At 33.9% G+C, this 24,781-nt stretch overlaps 1 protein-coding gene across 1 annotated transcript; it reads left to right on the top strand.

Annotated features, from left to right (window-relative positions):
- The first annotated feature begins 67 nt into the window (after positions 1 to 67).
- On the top strand, positions 68 to 24,781 carry LOC123708449. The gene is made up of 37 exons (XM_045659159.1): positions 68 to 178; positions 845 to 1,019; positions 1,454 to 1,618; positions 2,115 to 2,261; positions 2,389 to 2,601; positions 2,814 to 2,869; positions 3,469 to 3,598; positions 4,461 to 4,598; positions 5,718 to 5,847; positions 6,735 to 6,880; positions 7,637 to 7,773; positions 8,290 to 8,417; positions 8,784 to 8,919; positions 9,094 to 9,211; positions 9,823 to 9,939; positions 10,116 to 10,247; positions 10,548 to 10,626; positions 10,959 to 11,089; positions 11,653 to 11,810; positions 12,644 to 12,826; positions 14,352 to 14,509; positions 16,096 to 16,219; positions 16,471 to 16,625; positions 17,036 to 17,182; positions 17,719 to 17,860; positions 18,001 to 18,136; positions 18,494 to 18,696; positions 18,901 to 19,066; positions 19,490 to 19,806; positions 20,505 to 20,631; positions 20,892 to 21,072; positions 21,303 to 21,412; positions 22,019 to 22,150; positions 22,300 to 22,473; positions 22,656 to 22,734; positions 22,887 to 23,014; positions 23,385 to 24,781. The coding sequence occupies exons 1-37, from the start codon at positions 81 to 83 to the stop codon at positions 24,603 to 24,605; spliced, it is 6,417 nt and encodes a 2,138-aa protein (XP_045515115.1). The 5' UTR covers positions 68 to 80; the 3' UTR covers positions 24,606 to 24,781.

Here is a 24,781-nt window from a genome sequence, read left to right as displayed (position 1 = left end):
TAAAACAATTTTGTTTACTTTAAAATAAACTTTAGTTCTCTTCGGCGATAAACCCTGAACACGCACTTAGCAGTCGGCTGATGAAGAGTGATATTTCTCTTGGACAAAATCAAGCTACCGATCCTGGTGAATTCCTGATTGTGTTTTATGTTTTGAATAAACTGTTTATTCCTATTGGGTAAGTTCTTACTTTACTACTATTACTAAACCAACAGTGGTTTTGGGCTCATTCTTAGTAATATTATTAACGATAAGATAGATACTTTAAGTCGTTATTTAGTTGTGTGTCTGTCAAAGAGTCAAATAAATTATCGGTGTTGGTTGTTATACACTTACATTAAGTGAGTAATCACAGAGGGATGGTGATCAATTTAAAGGTTGCGAAGCGCATAACTGTTAGGATGACCTGATGCTAGAAAAATATATTAATTTATTTACACTTCGTAAAGCAAGAAATACAGATTAACAATTAAAATCATTAAATAAAAAGGTCCGAAGAATAAAAATAAGTTAATTTAGGTGATCCCAAATAGTGCACAACTACTTCGACATTAGTAACGGTACAAAACAATGCAATTAAAACATATGTAGACAATGTAAAGGAGACACATGAATCAAGATAATTTTAATTAGATGAGTTAGTACGAGAGGAATACGTTGTGGAATCCTTCTCTCCTTTCTGTCCCTATCACAAAGGGACAGAAAGTGAATTCCATTCTACTGCAGAGACCTTAAAGGATTCACCAAGATAGGAAATTATTTAAATGCTACTAATAAAAAAGTACTATTTTTACAAATAAGAAAGGTTCCTGGCCTATATATATTAAGATTTTAAGTATTGCAGTCCTTCTATAATGCCAAGGAATGATATGGAGCGAATAGCCTGTCTTCTTGTGATGTTGTCTGGCTCTTTAGTGGTGACAGGAGTTGCTGTGGCATCCTTGTCCCTTGTTATTAGTCTCTACATGGCGCCTGAAGAGACCTTTCGATCCAGGTTCAAGCTCATTATGAAAGAAATGGTTAGAATTTTGTGTGCCAGCTAGAAATATTAAAAAAAAACTATAGGTTTTCACTTCATTTCTTCATAGAATTTTTTTTCTAAAGTAGTGAATGTTTATTGTAAAACAAAACGTTTTGAGTTTGTAAGGATGGAGGAGTGATGACGTCATACTTCCCGGTGCTCAGGAAGGATGGTGTTCCTCTTACCTAAAAGGATAATCCTTGACAAGTGTAACCATTGACTGGCCCAGTGGCTGTTTTTTAGAATAGAATCTCGCTGTTGTGCTTAAGGGCCTTCACAGCTTAGCTCGGGCTGTGACTCCAAATAGGACCCCAGTGGGTACGTCGAGCAGTTGTAATAACTTCGTAATCGCGTTTCAGGGTCAGGTTTCAGGGCTTCGTAACCGCGTCATCGTAGTGATGTGACAATCAAATAAACTTTAAATATTTTTAGAAAGCATCGCACATGCCTCAAAGTCTACGTGATAAAGTAAAGACCTTTTACAAGATGTACTGGCACAAGCAGAAGGCTGTGTCGGCCACTCAACTCTTGCCTATTTTTCCGCCAACACTCTGCGCCACTGTTTACACCGATATCTACTTCAGAGCAACACAAAAGGTGCGTATGTCCAGCTATAAAGTTCTTATAATAGTTTTATTATTATTATTATTCTTTTCAGCTTATTATAAAACATATATATATATATATATATGGTAAGTATTTTCATCCTAATAATAAATTAGACAATTCAGTGATCTTGATGAAATTCTAGAAAATCAAAACAAAAAAGGGTTGATAAGGATAAATATATTCTAAGTAAATTGTTTAGTCACAGTATGTTACCTCCTTACGCTTCACATATCATCGGTCTCTCCGGCGAAGAATCGAGAATACTATTAAGCTGCGGGAAAAAGCGGGGTATGGGATTTTGTTGATTATATAGCTTTACTAGGACACATAAACCAATCGCGCTGAATGAATATCATTCATTATAATCATTTGAAAATATATTTTTGGTAGCTTTATACACTAACTATACAAGTTTATATGAAAATAAAGAAAAAAATCTATATTTCCTTAACACTCTTTTGACGTCAACTTTTTCTTCTTTCAGAGTCGTATTTTGCGTGACCTTTCCTACCAGTTCCTTTCAGAGCTCGCGAAGAAAATGCGTACAATCCACTATATCCCCGGAGACGCTATCATTAAACGGAACACCATCAGATCATCCATCATATACATCACCTATGGAGATGTTGAGGTAAGCGCAAAAGTAAATATACGCGTACAATTCATAATAAAGACCTTTAAGTATTTTATTATGTAAAAATCTTATTTGTAGTAAAACGAGCCTGATCTATCAACACTATGATTCGTCTAACTTCCAGATGCTCACAGCCGAAGATGATTCAACAGCGATTCTTCGGATGGCTCGTGGTACTATTTTGTCTCCCCACGCAGGCTGTCCTGCCGCATGCACGCGTGCGCACGTGGAAATAAGGGCTGCTACGTTTTGTATTGCACATGTGTTGCATGCTTCTGAATTGTGGAAGACAGCATTGAGATATGGACAGAAAGAACTTATTTTGGCTTCTTTTTATGTTAGTAAAATTGCAGTAACTTACCAACGTAGAAGATATTTATCACTATAAATTACTAAGCTCAACCTACAAAATTTTGCCTAACCAACCAACTAATTTAAGTTTCAAATGGAATTTAACGAAAATGTTCAAATAATTAGCTTATATTTTAAAATTAATATGCAAAGGTTGAAGTATAATTTGATACGAATATTAGATGAATGTACTTTCAGGAGCACTTGGAAAGAGTTAGGCGACACTACTGTTGGAAAGTCCCCGAAATAGCTGCGTACGTATAATTTTTTTATCATCTATTTAGTACCAATTGTTAGCTTCTAATATTTATTTAATTAAATTCTAAACATTTTAATGAAACATATTCTTAAGAATCTTGCTACAAGTGCGCATGTGCAATAGTTTTTCATTTGACTCGTTCGGTTGTTTACGAATTGTTACGAATTGACTGGACCATCTCCTCGAAGTGGGATGGTCAAGTCGGAGTAGGGAAGTTGTGATTATAAAAGAGGTTGTGTGACATGCGCTCGGGCTATTCCTTTGTACAAGTTTGAAGTATACATTTCACGTAAAATCAGTGAAGTAAATTATGAATTAAGTCATCATTGAAGTGTTTAATTTCCTACCCTAAGAACTAGATCAACTACCGCTAACATAATAGAAGATTATAACAGAACGTAACAAGGCTAAAGTGGATAGAATTTAAGTCACGGTGCATGTGTAATGCCTTTCGTCTCTCACTTCAGTTGGTAGCTCATATCTGAGCGCCGTGGTCAGTAAAGAATGGGTCAGTGGACAATCTTTTTGTTTCCACCGGTTCCTCGTATAAGTGAATTCGTAATAATGACAAATTCATGTAATATATTTTTTTAGGTATAAGAGTAGCATCTTACATTTCAAACGCAAATTATTGAATTTGAAGGAAGCGAAAATCGGGGAGACACCTCCACTAGCTAAAACAGATGTGATGATGGAGATAGCTGGATCTTATATTATGAGAAATGTATGCTTCTTTGAGTAAATAAATATTAATAAACTAAACTACCGGTCTTAATGAATCAATAAAAAACGCAATTACATATTTTAAAAAATACCGATGCCAAAAATTCTAATTCTAAAATTTCAGATCCTAGTTTTTATGTTTCAAAAAAAATATATAAATAGTAATATTTTTTCATCAAATGTAATTGATTGTCTTTGATGATACGAAATTCCGCTTACTCACTCTCTCACTCTATCTATGGTCTCCGATGGAGTTAAATAAGGTGGTACAAGACCAGAATGCGAAAACCAAAATGACAGGTAGTTTCAGGTGACCATTATATTTCTCCAAAAGTGTGTTTATATTTTTGATCTAGGAGGTTGTGGAACTTGCTAAAATTGAAGTAATTAAGTCCAGTATTAGACAGTATTGAGCAGTGTTGGCGTAGTGGTTCTAGCGTGCGACTCTCATCTCTGAGCTCGTAGGTTCGATCCCCGGCTGTGCACCAATGGATTTTCTATCTATGTGCGCATTTAACATTACCTCGATCGCTGAAGGAAAACATCGCGAGGAAACCGGCTTGCCTTAGACCCAAAAACGTCGACGGCGTGTGTCACAGAAGGCTGATCACCTACTTGTCTATTCGATATACAAATGATCATGAAACAGATACAGAAATCTGAGGCCCAGACCTAAAAAAGGTTGTAGCGTCATTGATTTATTTATTTTATTAGACATTTATAAGGAGCAAAGCTTTATGATGGCCCTGAGAACAAATTCTACTTAAAAATAAAATATTTGCATTTCTTCATACTAATAAAAATGTAAAACTAATCAATACCGGTAATATTTTCAAAAATGAAGACTTACTTATTTATTTCAGAGAGCAGACGCGTCCCTGACGGAGGAATCCGACGCCATATGCCTACGTATGACGTTTCCGTGTATTTTACAGCCATCGTCGTCGCTACAAGTCGTATGGCATTCATTTGTGACATGCATAATACTGGCTGTTTGCCTAGTTAGTATAAAACTCATAACTTCCGCTCTTTGAGAAGATAAATAAAAGTGTCCTGTCACGATTTTTGTCCGCGATGGACTCCTAAACTACTTAACCGATTAAGAAAAACACTTTTTGAACGGATTAAAGCTATGTATTATTATTAACAACTTATAATTATTTACATAATTCTAAATTTTGATTTTTTTCCGACATTTCGCGTGCTTTTCACCGTGCGTGTCACGGTGACAAAAAAAATAAAATTTATAATTATGTAAATAATTATAAGTTGTTAATAATAATACATAGCTTTAATCCGTTCAAAAAGTGTTTTTCTTAATGTGTAAAAGCTATTTTAACAAAAGACAATACTATACTTATCCGATTTTAAATTAAATTTGCACACCGTGAGCAGTCTGGTCAAACTTAAGAGATAGGATAGCTTAGATCTTTAATAATTATAGTCGCAATGTTATTATATTGCAAAATTATTTGTCTATAATTAATTGACGGTCACAATTATCTGTTAACTCCAAAAGATTCTAACAGATTTCGATACTTTTCGACTGGATTGAGTAAGTAATCAATAGATAGCACTGCTATGGTAAACCGACAAACGTGTCATATAAGCTACAATTCAATATCATGATTACCACGTGTTATTGTGGCTAAAGTATAAATTAAATTTATTTTGTCGTAAATACCGTGAAATTCAATTATTTCTACTTTTTAATTTTTGGTGTTAGCATAGCCAACCACGTGTCAATTCAAATTCAAATTATAGTGACGATAAAACAGTGAAATTATTATTTCGTGTCACGGTATTAAGGCTAACTAAAACCACATTAAGGAGAAACGAAGTTCGCGGGGGCAGCTAGTATTTATATAGAATTCTCAATAAAGCATTTCGACATTATGGCAAACGTATGAACATGAGCGAAGAGGTTGCATTTAACTTGGATTCTATTCGCCGTGATTATATTTTTTTTGGGTTTGGTGATTGAATTGCACAGACAATTCACATCACTCCCAAAAAACAAAATAACATAGATAACAACAATGAAATAGACGTAGAAATATTTCTGTTCCGTGCTTCATAAGAGGTAATGGACTTAAAGAAACTACCATTTTGTTCCATAGACCCATCCATACTACCTGGTGTATAAGAAAGAGGTACCGCTTCAGTTCAGGTTCTATGACTACATCGTGAGCATTATCTTCACACTTGACCTAATCATACACCTTTCCACGGCTGAGAATGTTGAAGATGGTAATTATTAGATTTTTATTATTATTTTCCATCCAAAATCCATAATTTTGAAATTTGTGGATCGGAGAAGAAAAACTAAGAAACTCTACGTCACTGTATTCCATCGTCATTTTGTTTAACAACTTTCTTATAAGGAGCTTGAAGCGTTACCAGATAATCATAATAAAACAACGTTTATATAATAAAATAAAGTCTATTAACAGTAGGCATAGCACGGAGCACTTACTTAAATTGTAGCAATCAAACTCATGTAACTCGGTATAGTAAAATAAAAACCATACGTAACTAGTTTAAAAAAAAACAGACTGCTTAATAAATACGTAAGTGTGTAAAAAATCTTAGTACTAAAAGTCCTCGAATATTTACTTTAAAATATATTATTACATAATAAGCCCTTAAGCCTAAATTGCTACCCCTTTAAAGAAAACACTTTTACCGGATTGAAGCTATGTATTATTATAAACTTATAATTATTTTACATAATTTTAATTTTCTCAGGACGTTTCGCGTGCTTTACATTGTGCGTGGTCACGGTTACTAAAGACAAAAGCTGTTGAATGTCAAAAAGTATCACAGCTGTAGAGAAAGTTGTATTATTTGTATTTATTTCCTCGGACTTGATATCGACTAAAAGATGACGGGTTTTTTCAGAAATGACTCACGGTATCCTCCATTTTCGCGGATTGTTTGTCTTGGGGTTTTAATTTGGATATTATTTAGGTGTTTGATAATTTTAGGCCGTCTTCTCTATTAAAATTAGGGTGTTTTCTTTAAATGTAAGAGCTATGTTAACAAAAGACAATAATACTACCCCTTTATCATAATATAGATCTGTGATGTGAAATGAACTATTCTTACAGAATAACATATTCATGCGCTACTTCCAGGTGTACCAATAACCCTTGCCCAAACAGCGTCCCAACAAGCACGAAGCAAATGGTTTATGCTGGATGTTATAGCCACGTTACCGATATTCGAATTTACTACTAAAGGGCATTTTGCTGGAATTAATAAAATACTCAGATTACATAAGGTACTTTCTATCAATTTTGGTAAACTTTTGAAGTTGTTAAAGTTGTGAAACGCTGTTTACGTGTATACGAATACATGTCTTACATGCATGTGTAATAGTAGTTTTAACTTGTTTATTTACTTTTTTGCTGTTTTTTTATGGAATTTAAACTTTTAAAATTGAAACTGAAATTAATAATAGATTTTTTTGTATAAAAAATTAAAAACAAATAAAGTGTTATTTTTACAAGTAGCTAAATATATGTAGATTTGTTTCGAATGGAATTTTGCTATTGGCCTAAATGGCCTTGACAGCTCAGCTTGGGCTGTTTTATCCCGTCTAGCTCTACCTCAAAGGGTTCAAAGGATCCTTACATATGCAAGGTTTGCGAGAACCACCTACTTTACTTTATCCAAAGTTATCTTGAGAGAGCGGTGTTGGCCTAGTAGCTTCAGTGTGCGACGCTCACCCCTGAGGTCGTAGGTTCGATCCTCCGGATGTGCACCAATTGATTTTCTTTCTATTTGTGTATTTAACATTCGCTCGAACGGTGAAGGAAAACATCGTGAGGAAACCGACTTGCCTTTGACCCAAAAAATCGATGGTGTGCGTTAGGCACAGAAGGCCACCTACTTTCCTATTCAATTTACAAATTATCATGAAACAGATACAGAAATCTGAGGCCCAGACCTAAACAGGTTGTAGCGCCATTGATTATTATTATTATTATCTTGAGATAAGCTAATAAGCTTATTTTGCAACAGCCTATTATTACAGGTGTTTCGAATGCTTAAAGCCATTGAAGATGAGTGCGTTTACCACAGTAATACCTTGAGATTCCTCTCTTATTCACTCCTCCTTCTAATCGCCTGTTATCTCCTCGCGGCGTTACAGCAAGGATTTATGTGTTATGGGTAATTTCTTTAAGTTTTCTCCTGATTCGTTAACGTACAAGTAGATATTCTTCTGCAGGATTGAAGAACAATCGTACTTATTTTTTTATTTTGACTAAGTCCCAGAATACCAATATTCATAACTACCTAAGTATTATTACAATTATTAAATACAAGTTTATAATCTTCGCTACTGAATGAGTAATAATGAAGAATCCAATATCGTCAAAATTATAATTCGTACCTCATATGGAGTAAGTCGTGAAGCTGATTTTTTTTGTCCAGTTTAGAAAATTATTCCAGTAATCAGAATAATGAGGATGCAATAGTAATGTGGGCAATGAATTTGCTCCGCTGCATCAACTTGAATAATAACTTAACTCTAACTAACGCGATACCAATTCCAACATTTTTTTAGATAATTTCGATGTACTGCAATCGCTATTGAAAGTTACAAACCACTGTTGGATGATACTGGTTCTACATATCTAATAATTAAAAGACAGTAGCATGTTTTAATTAACATTTCATCCATAGCTTTGGTTACTGCTTAGTGACGAATATTACTCATTCTCCATACTGGACACCTAAGCCTCTAGATGACACAGTTGAAAGCCGACTCACTTTCAGCCTCTATTGGTCAATATCTATGATTACATTTACTTGTAAGTAGACTTAACATTGTAAACTCTTTTGCAAATAATCGGGCATCTAAGTAAATTTACGTTCTAAGGTCGGTTTGAGTTAATAAAATCATATTTAATTCTCTGACGTAGTCTGTATATTTATAATCCTCTAAATTAATACACGTGAAGTGAATTCTGAGAATCTACATTTTACGCGATTTTATATTTAGAACGTAAATTTCCTTAGGTGTACTTTTGGGCTTTTTTGATACTGTCTGTATATAATTAAGAAATGGCATATTATAAATATGATTATTTACATTGTTGCTTACTTTTTTTTATAAATAGTCCTGTTCTGTTTAAGATGTATCTAAACAATTGTTTGTTTATCAATTTATTGTAAAGCTCACAAACAAGACTTCGGTGCAGCAAACGCTCTAAGTGTGGTGTATATAATCTTTGTCCTGGAACTATGCATCGTGCTACACATATTTATAGAAGCTGTCTATTCTGCTACTATCATGGTTACCACAGCTATGAGGTAGTTACAATTGTTTATAGTTATTTATCATTTAAACAATTTATAATAACCTACTGATCAGTTTTTTAGTTTTGAACAAACCGTGATAACAATAGAATCATTATTATCATAAATACGTTACAAATAATTATATAATACAGTAAATGTACTCATGTTATATTAATCCTACTTCAGAGAAAATTACGACGCGTGTATCGAGAACGTCACCAACTTCTTAAACAAAAATGAAGTGGAACCCCAATTAACGAAAAGATTCAAGTCTTATCTTGAGCTTTGCTGGTACACTGATAAGGTAATATTTATTATATTTTCTTCGACATATTATGGAACGCAGCCCTATTTAACAATTCAATAAGCAACGCTACAGATACCGGCAAACTTCTTGAGCATTGAACAAGGGAGTGGGGGAATGTTTGTGCATCATACACAGAGCGGGACACATGCGTCAACTGATTTATCAATCACGCGATCGACACGTCACTCTCCCGGCGCCGCGCACCACCGCGTGTTTTGAGACGATATTAAAATATGATTTTTGAAGTTATTCTTCTTTTGGCGCGTTAGGGAAAAATGACGAGAGTAAATTTTTACGCGCACACCGTCACAATTTTTCTATTGTTAGTGTCGTATTTTCTACAAACGTAGAATAAAATGTTTGAAAAGATTTTTATCTTGTTACGCCAAAGAAGTATAACTTCTAATGCGAGTACATAAGTACATAGTTTAACATTAAAACATCTTTGTCATTCCCTTGGCTTTGTGCTACTATTTGTAATTTTACATAAATTTAATGAAGTAATTTTCGTTATATTTTCAACATAGCCTTATCGCCCACGCACCTGCTAACTACAGTGGAAAGGTTTTTAACAGGATCAGGATTTAACAAGATTAAATGCATTTTAGGCGTATTCGATGACTAATATAAAGAAGTCAATATTTCACGACTTGCCGCCACACGTACACCAAGACATTGTGACGAGGCAAAGAAGCAAATATATGCTGTGCATACCATTTATGAAGGTACTTGCAAATATTTCCTCAAGTTAAATATCGCAGCTGTAACCTTTAAAAATGTACATAGATCTGTAGACTTTAAACCCAGTCTTGTTATAATTTAATATTTATAGATTTTTATATCTCTTAGAATCAATTATGCTATGTTAATGTGTACACATAATTTGTATGATAATTTCCAGCTACTCCACAAAGAGGAATTAAAAACTATAGCATCGAACGCAACATTATTTTGCACTTGTCCAAATGAGATACTACTGAACACTGGAGACATTTCTAATGAGATGTATGTCGTTAAACAAGGGATATGTGAAGTGAGCAAACCTTCTTCGACCGGAAAATCTTTTTTTATATAATAGGGGGCATAGACTCATCGGGAGTTAAGTGATACCGTCGCCCAAGGATACTGTAAATGCCTAAGAACTTACGAGTGCGTTGCAGGCTTTTTAAGAATTGGCATGCTCTTTTCTTATAGGACTCTAAATCGGTTTCTATCAGGATCAACAGGGTGTTAGCATATAGCTTTAGTCACATTAAGTGATCATATGCGTGTTCTAAGGTGAAATATGTCGCTTTTATAATGGTGAAAATATATATCATATCATGACTTTTAGGTGTTGTGTCCAATAACAAAAACTGTTGTTCGTGAATTGACAACGAGACATCATTTTGGTGTGGTTGTTTGTTTACTGAGTAAGTACTATACATTATAAGCTTATAATTACCCTGTGAACAAAATTTGCAACAGTTTCAAGTATTCTCTATGATTACCAGATAACAACGTTGACAAAATTGCTTTTTCTATACATTTAGTTTACGAATACTGTTTAAAACAAACATCGTATATACTAATCGTGCAGATAGTAATTTTTATGTATTTAGGGAAACTTACAGCTACAGATATATTTATCCTGACATTTAAGTATAATTTACTCTGTAAATAGAAACCCATTATTTTCTACTGTTTACTATGTAATCTACCATATCCACCTGTGAATATTTATAAATATAACAATTCCCCTTAGGAATCCCTTCATTTTACACTATAAGAGCAGTGACGCACGTCCAAGTGTTCTCTATATCCAGGAAGTTTCTGAAAAACATAGACGAAATACCACAGATTAAAGATGCTATTGAATTTGCCAGAGAACAACCGGTATGATTGTTACAATATTATATTTTCTATTTATTATAAAAAAACACTACTAAAAGCTTTCTTTTATAAAAAATAAGTGAACATGGCCTGCCAAGCAGACCTCGGCTGTGGGATGTCGTACGTCGCCCGTATCCATTCTGTGGTGGTAACACTTCTGCAATTGGAAATGTGGTATGATTAAAGCTTTTGTCGGATGCACCATTATTGTTATGTAGAGCTCCCACACGAAGCACATTAAATATTGCAAAAGTGATGCCATCTCCCGACTTAAGGATCATATTTGCAGATGAGGTCTACTTGGTAGGCCATGTTGTCGAAAAGCATAACTACTATAAAAATTAAACCCACTTAATTGATAAAAAAATGTATCTTATTAACCTACGTTTAGAGTGCTTCACGGCAATTGAGGTCAGCGAGAAAATCTCTCGACTAGATTTGGGTATGTGCTGCCTTTTTGTTTGAAGGGAAAATGTGCCCATTTATTTCCGCTGGAGCTGCGTCACTGGAAATAGCACAAAATTGTATTTTCAAGAGGAAATATATTTAATCTCCTTTGTTTGTAGGAGTTCGAGTTTCTTCAGATGCCGTTTCCATCATTTGTGACATATATTCCTCCAAAACCCATACCTAATGTCGAACGGTTCCCATTACCTAGGAAACACGAAAAGGACTCTGCCTTTCTACACCCATTTAATAGACTTGGTTTCTTGTCTATATTAAGGTAAGTTGTAGATAAAATTCTTAAAAAAAACCAGTCGCTCAGATTTTTGTATGTGTTTCCTGGTCATATGTTTTTTTTATCATTTGTGATTTGTAGTCTGGGCCTGACACACTGTCGTTGACTTTTCCGACTATTTTTGTATTAATAAGAAGTCCAGTGCACTGCCGGCGTTCGAATTTAGTAAAGAGACTCGCTCGCTGAAGCCCCTAAGACAACACTGCTTTCATTAATTATCAAAAATGTATATCACATAGATTAAATCGCATTATTTTAACAGAAACACTACTACTTTTAAATACACTAGTCAAAAATAATAATCTTTTTACGCAATATTTTAAAACAACACTTACAATCTGTGGCTAGAAATCACTACTATGACGTAATGTCCTAAATCACGGTAACAGTGTTACTCCGACTGTTCAGTATATACATACAAAGTACTATAAAGGATTATCTTGAGTTATGGGGAAGCTATGTGGAACCAGCTGCCCACTCAAGTATTTCCGAACCAAAACGACGAAGGACTCCTTCAAGAAAAGAGCGTACCATATCTTGAAAGGCCGGCAATGCACTCGCGAGTCCTCTGGCATTGAGAGTGTCCATGGGCGGCGGTATCACTTAACGTCAGGTGAGCCTCTTGCCCATTTGCCCCCTATTCTATAAAAACAAAAAGATTCAGAAACTACGCTCTCCATAACAGCCCGAGCTGTCAAAGCCTTTCAGGGCAACAGCGAAGTTCCATTCTAAAACGGAACTAAAATAAGAGTTAGGCATAATTTTGAAATCGTCAAAAATTCGTGTATGTTTGTTCTGGTAATTTTCGTTATTCTTAGGTACATATTTCCACGTTACACAATTCGTCCTGACGGCCCGTATCTGGCTCGCTACGAGTGGTTCCGAGCTGCTTGTGCGTTGACTAGTGCTATGCTTTTTCCTGCCTGGACATACTTCTATTTTCAGTTCCACAACCTTTATTATATCAGAAAATTTCTAGATATTTCTGCTTATTTGGACATGTGAGTTTGTATAAATGCTTATTTATGTGGATTATTTCATTCACATTCTGTAGCTCAATTTATTTAAAAAATCACTTAAACACGACTGTCTTTAATAATAATAAAATAGTTTATTTGTTAAGATAGTGGTACAATTGGACCGATTAATTATAAAAATCCGCACAATCAGCCATATACTTAGTCCAGCCATAAATACTAAAACAAAGTAAAAAAAAATCTATTTCAGATAACATTTATTACTTTTACAGTGTATTAGTTTAATACATAAATATGAAACAATTTAAAATATAAAAAACTTATTCGAAGTAGTCTCCATTGGCTGCAATACATTCCTTTAAACGTTGAGGCCAGATATCAATAGAAGCACTCTTTCTATAGGAAAATTCTTCATTGCCAATCGTAGGGATTGTGTTAGGGACTCTAAATTATCATGGCGTTTAGAGCAAGCCGTACTCTTGATCTTAAATCATAATCCAGCTGATTAAGGTCGGTACTAGACGATGGCCAGTCTTTAGCTCTGATGAAGTCCGAAACGTTGGAAACGAACCAAGACTGCGTAGACCGATTTTTATGACCCTGAGCCGAGTCTTGCTGGAAGGACCATTCTTGGTTATTGAACATGGTGTTGTTAAGGGGCTTCATTACCGTCTCAAGAATGGTATCTTGGTACACTTGTGCCGATGTTTTGATACCTTTTTAATAAAAGTATGCCTCAGTCACTCCTTCATAGCTAATACCCCACCAAACCATTACTGAAGTCGCATAGTGCCCACTTTGCAGTCAGTAGACTAATTGGAAAGCTTCCTTAGAGCTTTGAGCATAAATTTGGTCATATTGTTTCTTAAAATGTTGTTAAATTGTTAAAATCTCCTCCCTTTGCGTTCCGCTTGAGTAGTTGTTTCGGTTTTACCACCTTTTCTTTTTCATAACTTCAAATTAAGTTAAGAAATGACTAGTAGGTCTTCTATCTTATAGGCTACAAGTTCTAAGTTATCTTTTAAAATACGCGACATGGTACTGTAGGTGTAATCTTCATCTCCCGAGATAAAATCTTTTGCTTTCGGACAGGATTTCTTCGAATTCTTTCCCTTACTGCTTTGAGCCCCTTTTTCAAACGAACACTACGTGGACGGCCAGGTCTTTTTCTATCACAAACACAGGAGGTCTCGTTGTATCTATAAATAGCCCGGTTGTGTACTGGGCAACACCGGTGTAACATTTTACTAATACCAAGCGTATGGAGAGTTTTAAAAATTGCATTTAGCTCCATACCTACTTTGTATAATGCAATCACAGCGATTCGGTACACTTCACACACTATTTTAATATTGTATTTAAGAATGAATTAAAAATGACAGATTCTAAATTCAAATGTAATATTTTGTTAATTTTCAATTGTAACAGTATTTATGGCCATACTAATATTTCCTTCCTAGAGTTAATAGAGATAATTATTTTAATTTTCTGGCTAATTTATATTATTGATATTCTGTTTATATTCTTTTTTATTTGCTCTGTGTAATAGTTTACAAAGAGTTCTGGTGGGATACTACAATGATAAGGGTTTACTAGTGTATCATCCCGCAAGTACAGCAGCTCACTATTTGAAAGGCACCTTTCTCATTGATCTCCTGGCATGCCTGCCCTTAGAATACCTGGAAATTGTGATTAAGGAGACCTATGGTAAATAATTATATAGTACTCTTAAATCTTTAATTAATTGATTTTGATAGATTTTAATCTATGAAAAACGATAATCCCCTTTATATTAAGTAGATTACAGCATATTGTTCAAAAGGCAATATGTTTACTTCATGACAATTTAGCCATGGGAACGTCAATATAAATGTCACGCATTTAAAAAAGTAATTGTTATAGAAATATTTTACACATCAGTTAAATTGTTTGAATTATTGTGAAAACAAGTGAAGATCGCTCGCCCGCGTTTCTGATCGGTAATATTAGGTCCTTATATATGAAATTGGCGTTTTGTATGGGAGGAACAAAAAGTAGAATATTTTTAAATATAATATATTTAATTAATCAAAGTATGAACCATTATTTTCTATGCACTTTTGCCATCTCATATGTAGTTCATTGCTCCCTTTACTAAAAGAACCAGTCGGACGGGAATCAATAAAATCTAGGTTGTTTAGCCGCTAGCTTTTCCATCATGGTTTGCAATTGCTGACAATAGACATCAGCCGTAATAGTCTGGCCAGATTTGAGAAAACTGCAATGAACAATACCGGCACTAGTCCACCAAACGCTTACAAGTAACTTTTTTGGGGTTAATTTTCGCTTGGGGCAGGATTTGGTTTCCTGGCCAAGATCCAACCATAGCGCTGAGCGCTTCCGATTATCGTGAAGAATCCATTTTTCATCACAGGTAATGATTCGGTTTAAAATACCTTCATTATTGTGCCGGTTCAGTAATGTAACGCAGCAGTCGATGCGCGTTTGCCGGTTTGCTTCAATCAATTCGTGAGGTAGCCACCTTTCAAGCTTTTTAATCTTCCCAATTTGCTTCAAGTGAATTAAAACAGTTTTATCACTAACACATGCAGGCATGCATTTAATGCAGGCTGCAGCTAACTCGGACGTGATTTGCGATGGATCCGCTTCCACAATAGCCTTCAATACTTCATTATCAATTTGGGTCTCAGGCCGTCCACGGGGCTTGTTCTGCAGGTCGAAATTTCCAGAACGAAAACGTTGGAACCAAAAACGAACTGTGTTTTCTTTTGCAACATGACCGCCATACACATCATTCACCCTTCGAGTCGTTTCCGCAGCACTAGCGCCACGGCGGAACTCGTTCTCGTAAATAATGCGATACTTTAAGTTTTCCATTTTGTAAATGAGTGACGCAAACAGAAAAAAACAAATGAATGACAGTCATCGAAGAACAAATACATGAGTAAATGGCTGTACAAATTTGAATTTGAAATTCCTAACCAAAGAGGAGGTGTTTGAGGTCAAAGTGGCCAGTACGACAAAACGCCAATTTCATATGTAAGGACCTAATATTATGTATTCATATGTCATCATACAATTTATATAATTCTCTTATAATTTATGAAACGACATTAAAGTATATATACATGACATTATAATATATAGCTTTCCTAATAGTGGTCTTCTTCATCATGCTTGTCTTCTTAACACGTGTGTTTGGATATCACAAGCTCAAAAACACGTACCACGTCCAGTGTTTCTGGTAACTTTTTTCCCCGATTATTATTATTATTAAAACTATTATTTTACAGAAGGTAGATACTTCATACGTCCAACCATACAATACTTATCTTTGAACCGACTCATACAGCTTTATCGTACGCCGAGCGCTCTCCTCACATTGAAAGGATGCGTGCGAAAGGATATTATTATTGTGTAAGATTAAATAAGTTTCATGTATGTTATTTATATTAACTTACTTGGTCTAGTTTTCAACATTTAACACTCTTAAGCCTAAGGCCTAGGCTATTAGGTGCTAAGGCACGTAATTGCAAAGGGCTTCTTCAAAATTGCGATTACGCTTTTCGAATTCTGATTTTCGTCATATGCATCCCATATATAGGTAAGACATCACGAATTAATCATGTAAAAAAACCTATTGTGATTAAAAGTGAATACATTTTCAGACTGAAGGCAATTCCCCCATTCTTAGCTCTACTAAATGTGCTGACGTGTTTAATTATATTTAATTCGGTAAAACTTGCATTTCATAATGCGGACTATCAACTTGTACCATTTGACGATGAAGGTGGATCCTGGATAAACTTATACAGGAATGTTTGTAAGTTTAAGCTGTTATGAAGCATCCTAATGCTTGGGCCGCGCATGTTAAGACTAGTTTTTTTTTTATAATTACACTGTTTTAAAGTACACACATTTGTCTGTTTTAAAAACAGATCCTCTGTTTTGTCTCTACATTGCAAGGTCATTAAAACAGTTTGAGAACAAATGTTTTGAGTTCCATTACTTTTTAATACAATTGTTTTTTGGTTCATTTTATAATACGGACTACGGTTTCTACGTGTATATTACTTATTATATTGTGAGTTCATGACCGATAAGGATCTTCTCTACCCCACCTGGACGACCTTTAGTCAAGTTAGTCATATTAGGAGTTCCAAGTTGTTGTGGAAGTATGGAAAAAGCTCACAATTGCGTTTATAAATACTAAAATATAAGAATTAATTCTAGTTCGTTTCAATATCACTGAAAATGCCTGGAACCTACATCTGGCGACATATTTCTGGGTGGTTTATGAGACAACAAGTACGGGATATAATACATTCAGCCCTAGTAATTTTATACTTATGAGGATTTTGATTGCTGGAATGATAATTGGTGAGAAAATGTCATGTGTAAAATTTGTGCGCCAGAAATATCTTGTCTACATTATAATAGTACTGATTACTTTCAAGTACCTACTAAATTATGGTTTTCTTAAATAGAAGGAATTAGCGTTATTGATTTTGCGGCAATAGTTTAAAGTACACCAGCAATAAAACTTCATTCATAATAATAGTAGCGATCCACCTCCACCTATGTTACCCGTAAACCTTCAAAAATTATATACAAAAACCTTCTCTTTTAATATTCTAGATGTTCGACCGTTTTATCGTAGTAAGTGTGAACTTAGTTTGCCAATTTGACTGAACTATTGGTTCTGTAGATCCAGAGATTACGCCCTACATTCTCACAAACTTTTCCTCTTTATTGATATAGATCGTAATCTACCACGACAAAAAATAAATCAAAGAAATTTCGGCACTAGACTGGTCGATTTTAAAGGCATTGATTTTGCGTTGAAGAGTATTTAAAATTGTCTTATAAAAGGATTATGATTTGGCAGATAAATTAAAGTAACAAGAATTTTGTAGGAGCAATGATAACTACTTACTTCTCCGTTCGGGTCATCAGCACTCGTGCTAATGTTAATAAGGCACTGGCTTCTTTCCAACAGCATATGCAGGATATTGAGAGGTTTATGAAGAAGGAAAATTTGGAGTTTGCACTAAAAAGGTACTCATTAACTACTGAAAAATAACCTTATTTTTAAGGTCTAAGGTCTATGTTTTAAAAATTAATTTTAATTTAAGTAAACTTTTTTTACCATATTACAAGAAATTATTTTCTATTTTTTAATTCTTTGTCTGTTTTAGACAAGTTCTAGAATACTATAAACTAAACTGGGACAACATGGGTGGCATGGACTATCGAAAAGTATTAAAACTATGCGACCATATCACACTTCGTACTGACGCCATTGTCTTCATCTATGGACCTACATTTTCAAAGGTAATCTCTTGAAAAATAAACTTTTTCTGCAAAGCTTTTTAGAGATTTAATAAATTCATTATATACTTCCGTGAAATTATCGAAAACAAAAGTAAAAATTACAATTGTGAAACTGGATATAGTGGGAAACCGCTCTATTCTAGAATTATTTTGGCCTTTCACCTATTTGTCCATATCCCGACTAAGAACATTTAAACTCATCAATATCCGTCTACCCTAAACTGGTCAGTTTGCCATTCATCAATGTTTTCTCGTGGTAAACCTTAAATTATCTATCCTCCTATAAATCTTTTATCTATGACTTTAACATTTTATGCATATTTCATAAGAAAATGTAAATTAAAGGTATAATTTCAGTGTCCAATTGTAAATAAAACCGACATAGCGTTATTAAGGATTATAGGGCGGGCTGTACATACGCTCCATTTCCTAAAGGACACGTGCATCATATCTCAGGATGATGTCACATCCGATTTATTTATTATTGATCAAGGTGTCGTGGAACTGAGATATTATGACAGTGATGGCATCATTGAAAGGGTTAAGTTAGGAAAAGGAAGGTTAGAAAACTTATTTTTTGTTTCGCCGATATTGCCTCTATTGAGGAACGGTACAAATCCGTAAATGAATAAGAATATAGGAATACTAATAGAAAAAACTAAAATTTCTATATTTGTAATGCAAACAAATAAAGTATTAAAAAGAAGAATGATCATTAGTTACTTAGTTTTTCTCTCTCAATAGCCCTTACGTTAACTTTTCAGCATATTTGGTAACTTACGATGTTTTGAGACCATGCGTAGTACGGTAGAAGTGGTATGTGTGACCCAAGTCCATCTATTGTATATGAATACCGTAAAGTTTTACAAAATCATCGCTGAATTTCCCAATGTTTTTGATTTATTGGAAGAATGCCTAGACCGTAATGAGGTAATATGTCATTGATATTCGCAAATACGTTAATTAAACTTCTTTGACGAAACATTTTTATGCAGTTCCTCGCCTACCATGACTGTGATAGAGACGAAATGTTGAGTAATGTATAAGTATGTAGTAATGTGTAAGTTGAATAATGTAATAAGTTTACGCTTAAAAAGCTGATTTTATTTTGCTGCGGCTGTTAATTTACGTTGCTTTTTGAAAAATTTGGAAGCTAGTTCAGGTCACAGGACAGTCCCCGATCCGAGTCCCCAGTGATCTTTTCCCGCGTAAAATAGATATAGTAATATGCCGCATATATATGTGTATACATACGTAGACATTCCTTATAAATAGAAAATTAATTATTTTTATGATAAATTTTACCATTTGAACTCTTTGGATTTTTGTATAAAATCAAAATTTGCCTTCCAGAACTATGTAATGGGAACTGAGGAAGTTTTAGAATTGAATACAAAGGAAGTGAACAATTCTTCAATTTGGATCATTTTCCAAAAGTTACTCGCTGTTACCCAACATCAAATCTCAATCGTTCAAATTTACTTGATTCTAATTTCTCTTGGATGTATCTACGCTGATGTGTATAACGCTGGTTTTCAAGATAATCGTACAAGTTTAGTAGTCGCACTGTATTTAATGGATTTGGGATTTCTGTGGAAATTTTTAATTTATATTCTCATGCCGTACTCTGGGAACGAGATGGTGGCCTCGATTTGGAAGGAAAGACGCAAGTACTTAAATCCTTTTAAATTTTTTAAAGTGTAACTTACTCGTACACTACGAAAGCGTTGATAGGTTTATTAGCCGCGCCACTCACTTTTTCGAGACCCGAAGATCGGTCGCCTGTTCGTAAGACACCAGTTTGAAAGTTGGAGAAAAAAAATCAGTGATGGTGCAAACTTTTAGTTTTGGGTCTTAGAATTGTATCTGTTCGTGATCATTTATTTTTTCTTATAGGAAAGTAGGGGATCAGTTTTGTGCCTGACACACGATGTTGATTTTCACGTCTAAGGTTTCTTCAAGATATCTTCCCTCACTATACGAGTGTTAAGTGAAACAAAAAAATCCATTGGTGTACAACCGTGATTTAAACCACAATCTTGCCAGTTAATAAAATGAAACGTGCTACTAGAGATATTGATAAAAAACCAGTCACATACATTATCAAATTGTTAACGCTACATTAAAATTACCAAAATCCCTTTATGCATAAAAATTAAATTAGTTGCACTTAAATTTTAATTAAATTGCTCTTTCGTCTGTTTCTGTCAAATTAAGTTTACTTAGATGAAAAATGACTACTTTGGTAAAAACGGTATGTTTTTTTTTAAATAAATAGGAGGATAATGCTCTTAATTTGATTCACAAAAACCTAATGGGTTTTTGGGTTCACACAAAATGACCTACCAATAAATGACTGAAATTTTAGATATTTACAACGGGAATTCAAGATGGATTTGATATCAGTTATACCGTTCGAAGGTCTTTCATTATTCAGTGTAACTAACAGGTGGTTGCTGTTTTCAAGTTTTCGTCTTAATCGACTGTTTCGAATTGTAAGTTAAAATTTGTCCCAAGCAGGGCCTCCTAATACAATATTAGCCTACGTAGATTAACAAAATCAGTTTAAAATCTAAGTAAAATTATACATAACGAACTCACATAATAATTAGATTTATTTGCGATTTTGTTACGGGAATATTACGTTTACTATATATGAAACGAGAAGCCGTTTGAGGCTATACCAAAATATATTTAGTTATATGCAACAAGGTGTCTGTGATATTTAATAATAATAAACTAAATATTCCACCAGGTAACCGTATACAAATGCCTTCAAAAACGTCATGAGAGTATTTCAGTAAATCTGATATTCACGACGACTGTATCCGTGCTTATTTGGATGACGTTATTCATCCATGTATCCACTTGTATGTGGTATTTTATTGGCGTTATGGAAGAGGAAATTTCACCTAAGTCCTCTTGGTTTTATGATGGTAATTTGTTTGATTTGTTTGAACGAACAAGCAAAAAAGAGATATATATTTGTATATTGTTTTATTTCTATTTCAATAGATAACTACGAAATCAAAGCCTTCCAAATTGTCCAAATTGTTATTTTTAAATAATGTGTTTAATAAAACTATAAAATGAGTTTGTTTGTTCTTTTAACTTTTAATGTGTTGTGTGAACTAACATTAACGAATTGGTTAATATGCTTTTTCAGTTAACGGTCATCCTGTTTGTCAGAGTAAATATATTTGTTCGTTGTACTTCGTCTTAACCACCTTTACACAAAATGGAGTCGGTGATATTTTGCCAAAGAAACAATCTGAGGTAGGGATATGTCACAATATTTTTAAATTTCCCATCTCTGTCTTATTTAGATCGGACATTACCTTCCTATTTAAGCTAATTTATTGTATTATGTATTCCAATTTACCCCGACACGAGGGCGATAGCTTGCCATGCATCGTGCTCATGAACGGGCGTTATTAGTGGTCGTGTTTGAACTCGTGTATGAGATGATATTATTTATAATTTCAACCAGCTTACACGTTTTAACCTTAATCGACTTTGTTTTTATCTTACTATAATGAAAGTGTGTGTTACTATTTTACCGGCTGATGATATATAACATGTCAAGTAAAGCATGGCGTAATGATGGCACTTCCTTACAATACTTGTCTTCTTGTATTTCTTTACACCCTAAGCCCTTGATTTGGGAAGTACCACGTAACTGAAAATTTAGATCTTTCCTTTTTTATATTGACATACTTATGAACGTATGATGTTATGTACATACCTAGATACCAAAGTAAATTTTGGTTTTGTGACAAATCATTAATGATACATCTATAATACAAGTTGACTAGTCTAGAACAGTCGTATTTTTTCTTCTAACTTGACTTAGACTATGTGTAAAATTTTAATGATTTTTAGGTTATATTTGTTTCAATACTTCAGCTTGTATCTACAATGATATATATGATCTATGTCGGTGAATTCTCAAATATTATACAGTATTATTCCTTTCGATCTTTTGGATATTATTGCAAGATTATCGAACTGCAGGTAATGCATTTTTTAAAGTAAAGTGTTTTACGAAAGCAGTACGTAAATAAATGAAAGACAAATGTCTGTAATATTTCTCACATTACTAAATAATTTTAATTATAGCATTTACAAATATAAATCAATTTTGTTTAATGTAATTTTTCCAGGAATTCCTAAAAAATAACCGCGTTTCCCAAAACTTAGTAAAGCTGGTTCACAAATACTCGCTGCACCTTTGGTCGGAATCCCGCGGGGTTCAGCTACCCGAATTTTTAATTAATGCGCCGAACTGTCTCAAACTTGATGTGATGTCTGCGGCCTATTTGTACCATTTAGATGCTGTGAGTATAAACAGATACTGTATACTCGAAATAATCCTTAGCATTTTGTGTATCAATGTACGTTGGGTGTTGACCGATTTATGAAAATGGCCAGAACACTATAAATTAAAAAAATACGCCATTTTAAATAAAATAATTTTTTTTTTTTTAAAAAGTATCATTTCGAATATTCTTTGTTCCAGCATCCTATATTTAGGAACTGCGAGCCAGTGTTCTTACGACAATTAGTTGGTTGTTTTAAGCTCTTTACTTATAGCAAAGGTACACATATTGTATATTACATTTAATTTAATTTGCTAACCATAAGATGTTTAACATGTAAGGAAATGTACCAAAAAACCTTCTTAAAGCAGACTCAATTAGATTTCTTTCATATAAGAAACTATAAAATAGTATAAAATTTCATTTTTAAGGCCTTTATGTTGTAAAAGAGAACGAGAGAACAGACAGCCTTTACTTCGTTCATTCAGGGCGCGTTCTAGAAACATCCGAACAGAATAGCATCACTCGACTATATTTTGCTGGAGAGAGCTTTGGAGCGGTATGAACTCAAATTGTTTGTGATATGAATTCGATTATATTATGTTTATATTTTTTACCATATAAATGCTATTTATAAGATTGAACTTCATTAGGAACCAAAATATACATTTGAAATGAGCCTTTGATATACTGTTAATATTTGTAACATATTGCTACACTTTTATATAAAAGATACTTTATGAGAGACTTTTACTATATAGTTCACAAAAGAGCTTTATAAGAATTATCATCTAACCTGTACAAAAATTATAGAAAATTTAGTGAACAACTTAAATTAAGATAATGTTTTTAAAAATCTCGGTAATGTGCTTTAACAAAGTGAACTAAAACTGAAATATATTAATGATAAAATTCTTTCATTATTTCAGCTTCATGGTCTCGTTCACAATGTACCCTATACACACTCTTATATAACAGTTATGAATTCGCAAGTATTATCCTTGTGTTTAAACGATTGGGAACATTTATTACAGCATTTTCCTGACAGTAAAGAAGTTATTGAAAAATCATTGACAAGAGATGACAATTCACCTGACGATAAAATAGAAAAAGGAAAAAAAGAACGAAGGGTTACAATATTTCACGATTTTAAAGACTCATCTGAAGCAAATATTCAAAGATCAGGGAAATCAAAACCCTTTTCGAATAAAAAAAGCAAAGAGGCAACAGAATCGCAAGATCAATCAAGCGATGATATAAACAGGTGGCCTCTTAATAATCGGCAATCTCTAGTAGAACAACATCTCCATACCTATGAGCCTTCTAAAGAGGTTCCGTTTGCTATAAAATCTTCAGAAAATATCTCAACTGTTGATCGAAAGAAAATAGAATCGGCGGTTAAACTAACTGACCAAGATGTATTAAATGAAGAAGAAGCTGCAGAAGAGCTTTTAGCTCGCATGGAAGCAGTTAATGATTCTACTCAAGAAAATATAGATTCTCTACCTTCAATAGGAAACATAACATTAAACCGAGACATTTTGAATGCTAATTTGGATGTTAAGCAAATGAAAAGCGTAGCTGTTGATCGAAAGAAAATAGAATCGGCGGTTAAACTAACTGACCAAGATGTATTAAATGAAGAAGAAGAAGCTGCAGAAGCGCTTTTAGCTCGGATGGAAGCAGTTAATGAGTCTACTCAAGAAAATATAGATTCTCTACCTTCAATAGGAAACATAACATTAAACCGAGACATTTCGAATGCTAATTTGGATGTTAAGCAAATGAAAAGCGTTGATGAATATATTTTGGGACGATATGGTGAATATACATCAGTAACAGACTCAAGTAAAAATATAGAGGAAGTAACCGATGCTACTTTTGATGATCCGACGTCTACATCACGTCTTCAGCAAAGTATGCATGTAAGGTATGATGAGATCAGTGTAACAAAAAGTTCATCAATTGAATTGCATGAATTAAAGCCAATGCGAGATTTGACCACAGATGAAAGAAATTTCAAGTCCCTTGATAGTGATATAGATCCAAACACGACTAACGAAGATGATAATAAGAGTGTAATAACTCGATTATCAGAGGAGAGCGACAGCGATTCATCTATAAATAAGAAAAGAACTAGCTCCCAATAAGCACTAATAGCAAATGTAAATAAATTATAGTTATCTGACTTTACCAGTTAATTCTCATGACATTGCATTACAAGTATTATAGTTTCATAAAAACATGTTGAAAACAAATTCTTTTCATAGTCATGATGCAAACAGACATGTTCAAAACGCGCCTCTTAAGATGAAATCATAACACT

The sequence above is a fragment of the Pieris brassicae genome, chromosome 4, assembly GCF_905147105.1.
Source record: "Pieris brassicae chromosome 4, ilPieBrab1.1, whole genome shotgun sequence".
NCBI classification, from domain to species: Eukaryota; Metazoa; Arthropoda; class Insecta; order Lepidoptera; family Pieridae; genus Pieris; species Pieris brassicae.
The sequence above is the reverse complement of the archived record's forward strand: the minus strand, read 5'-3'. Positions and strand labels throughout refer to the sequence as shown.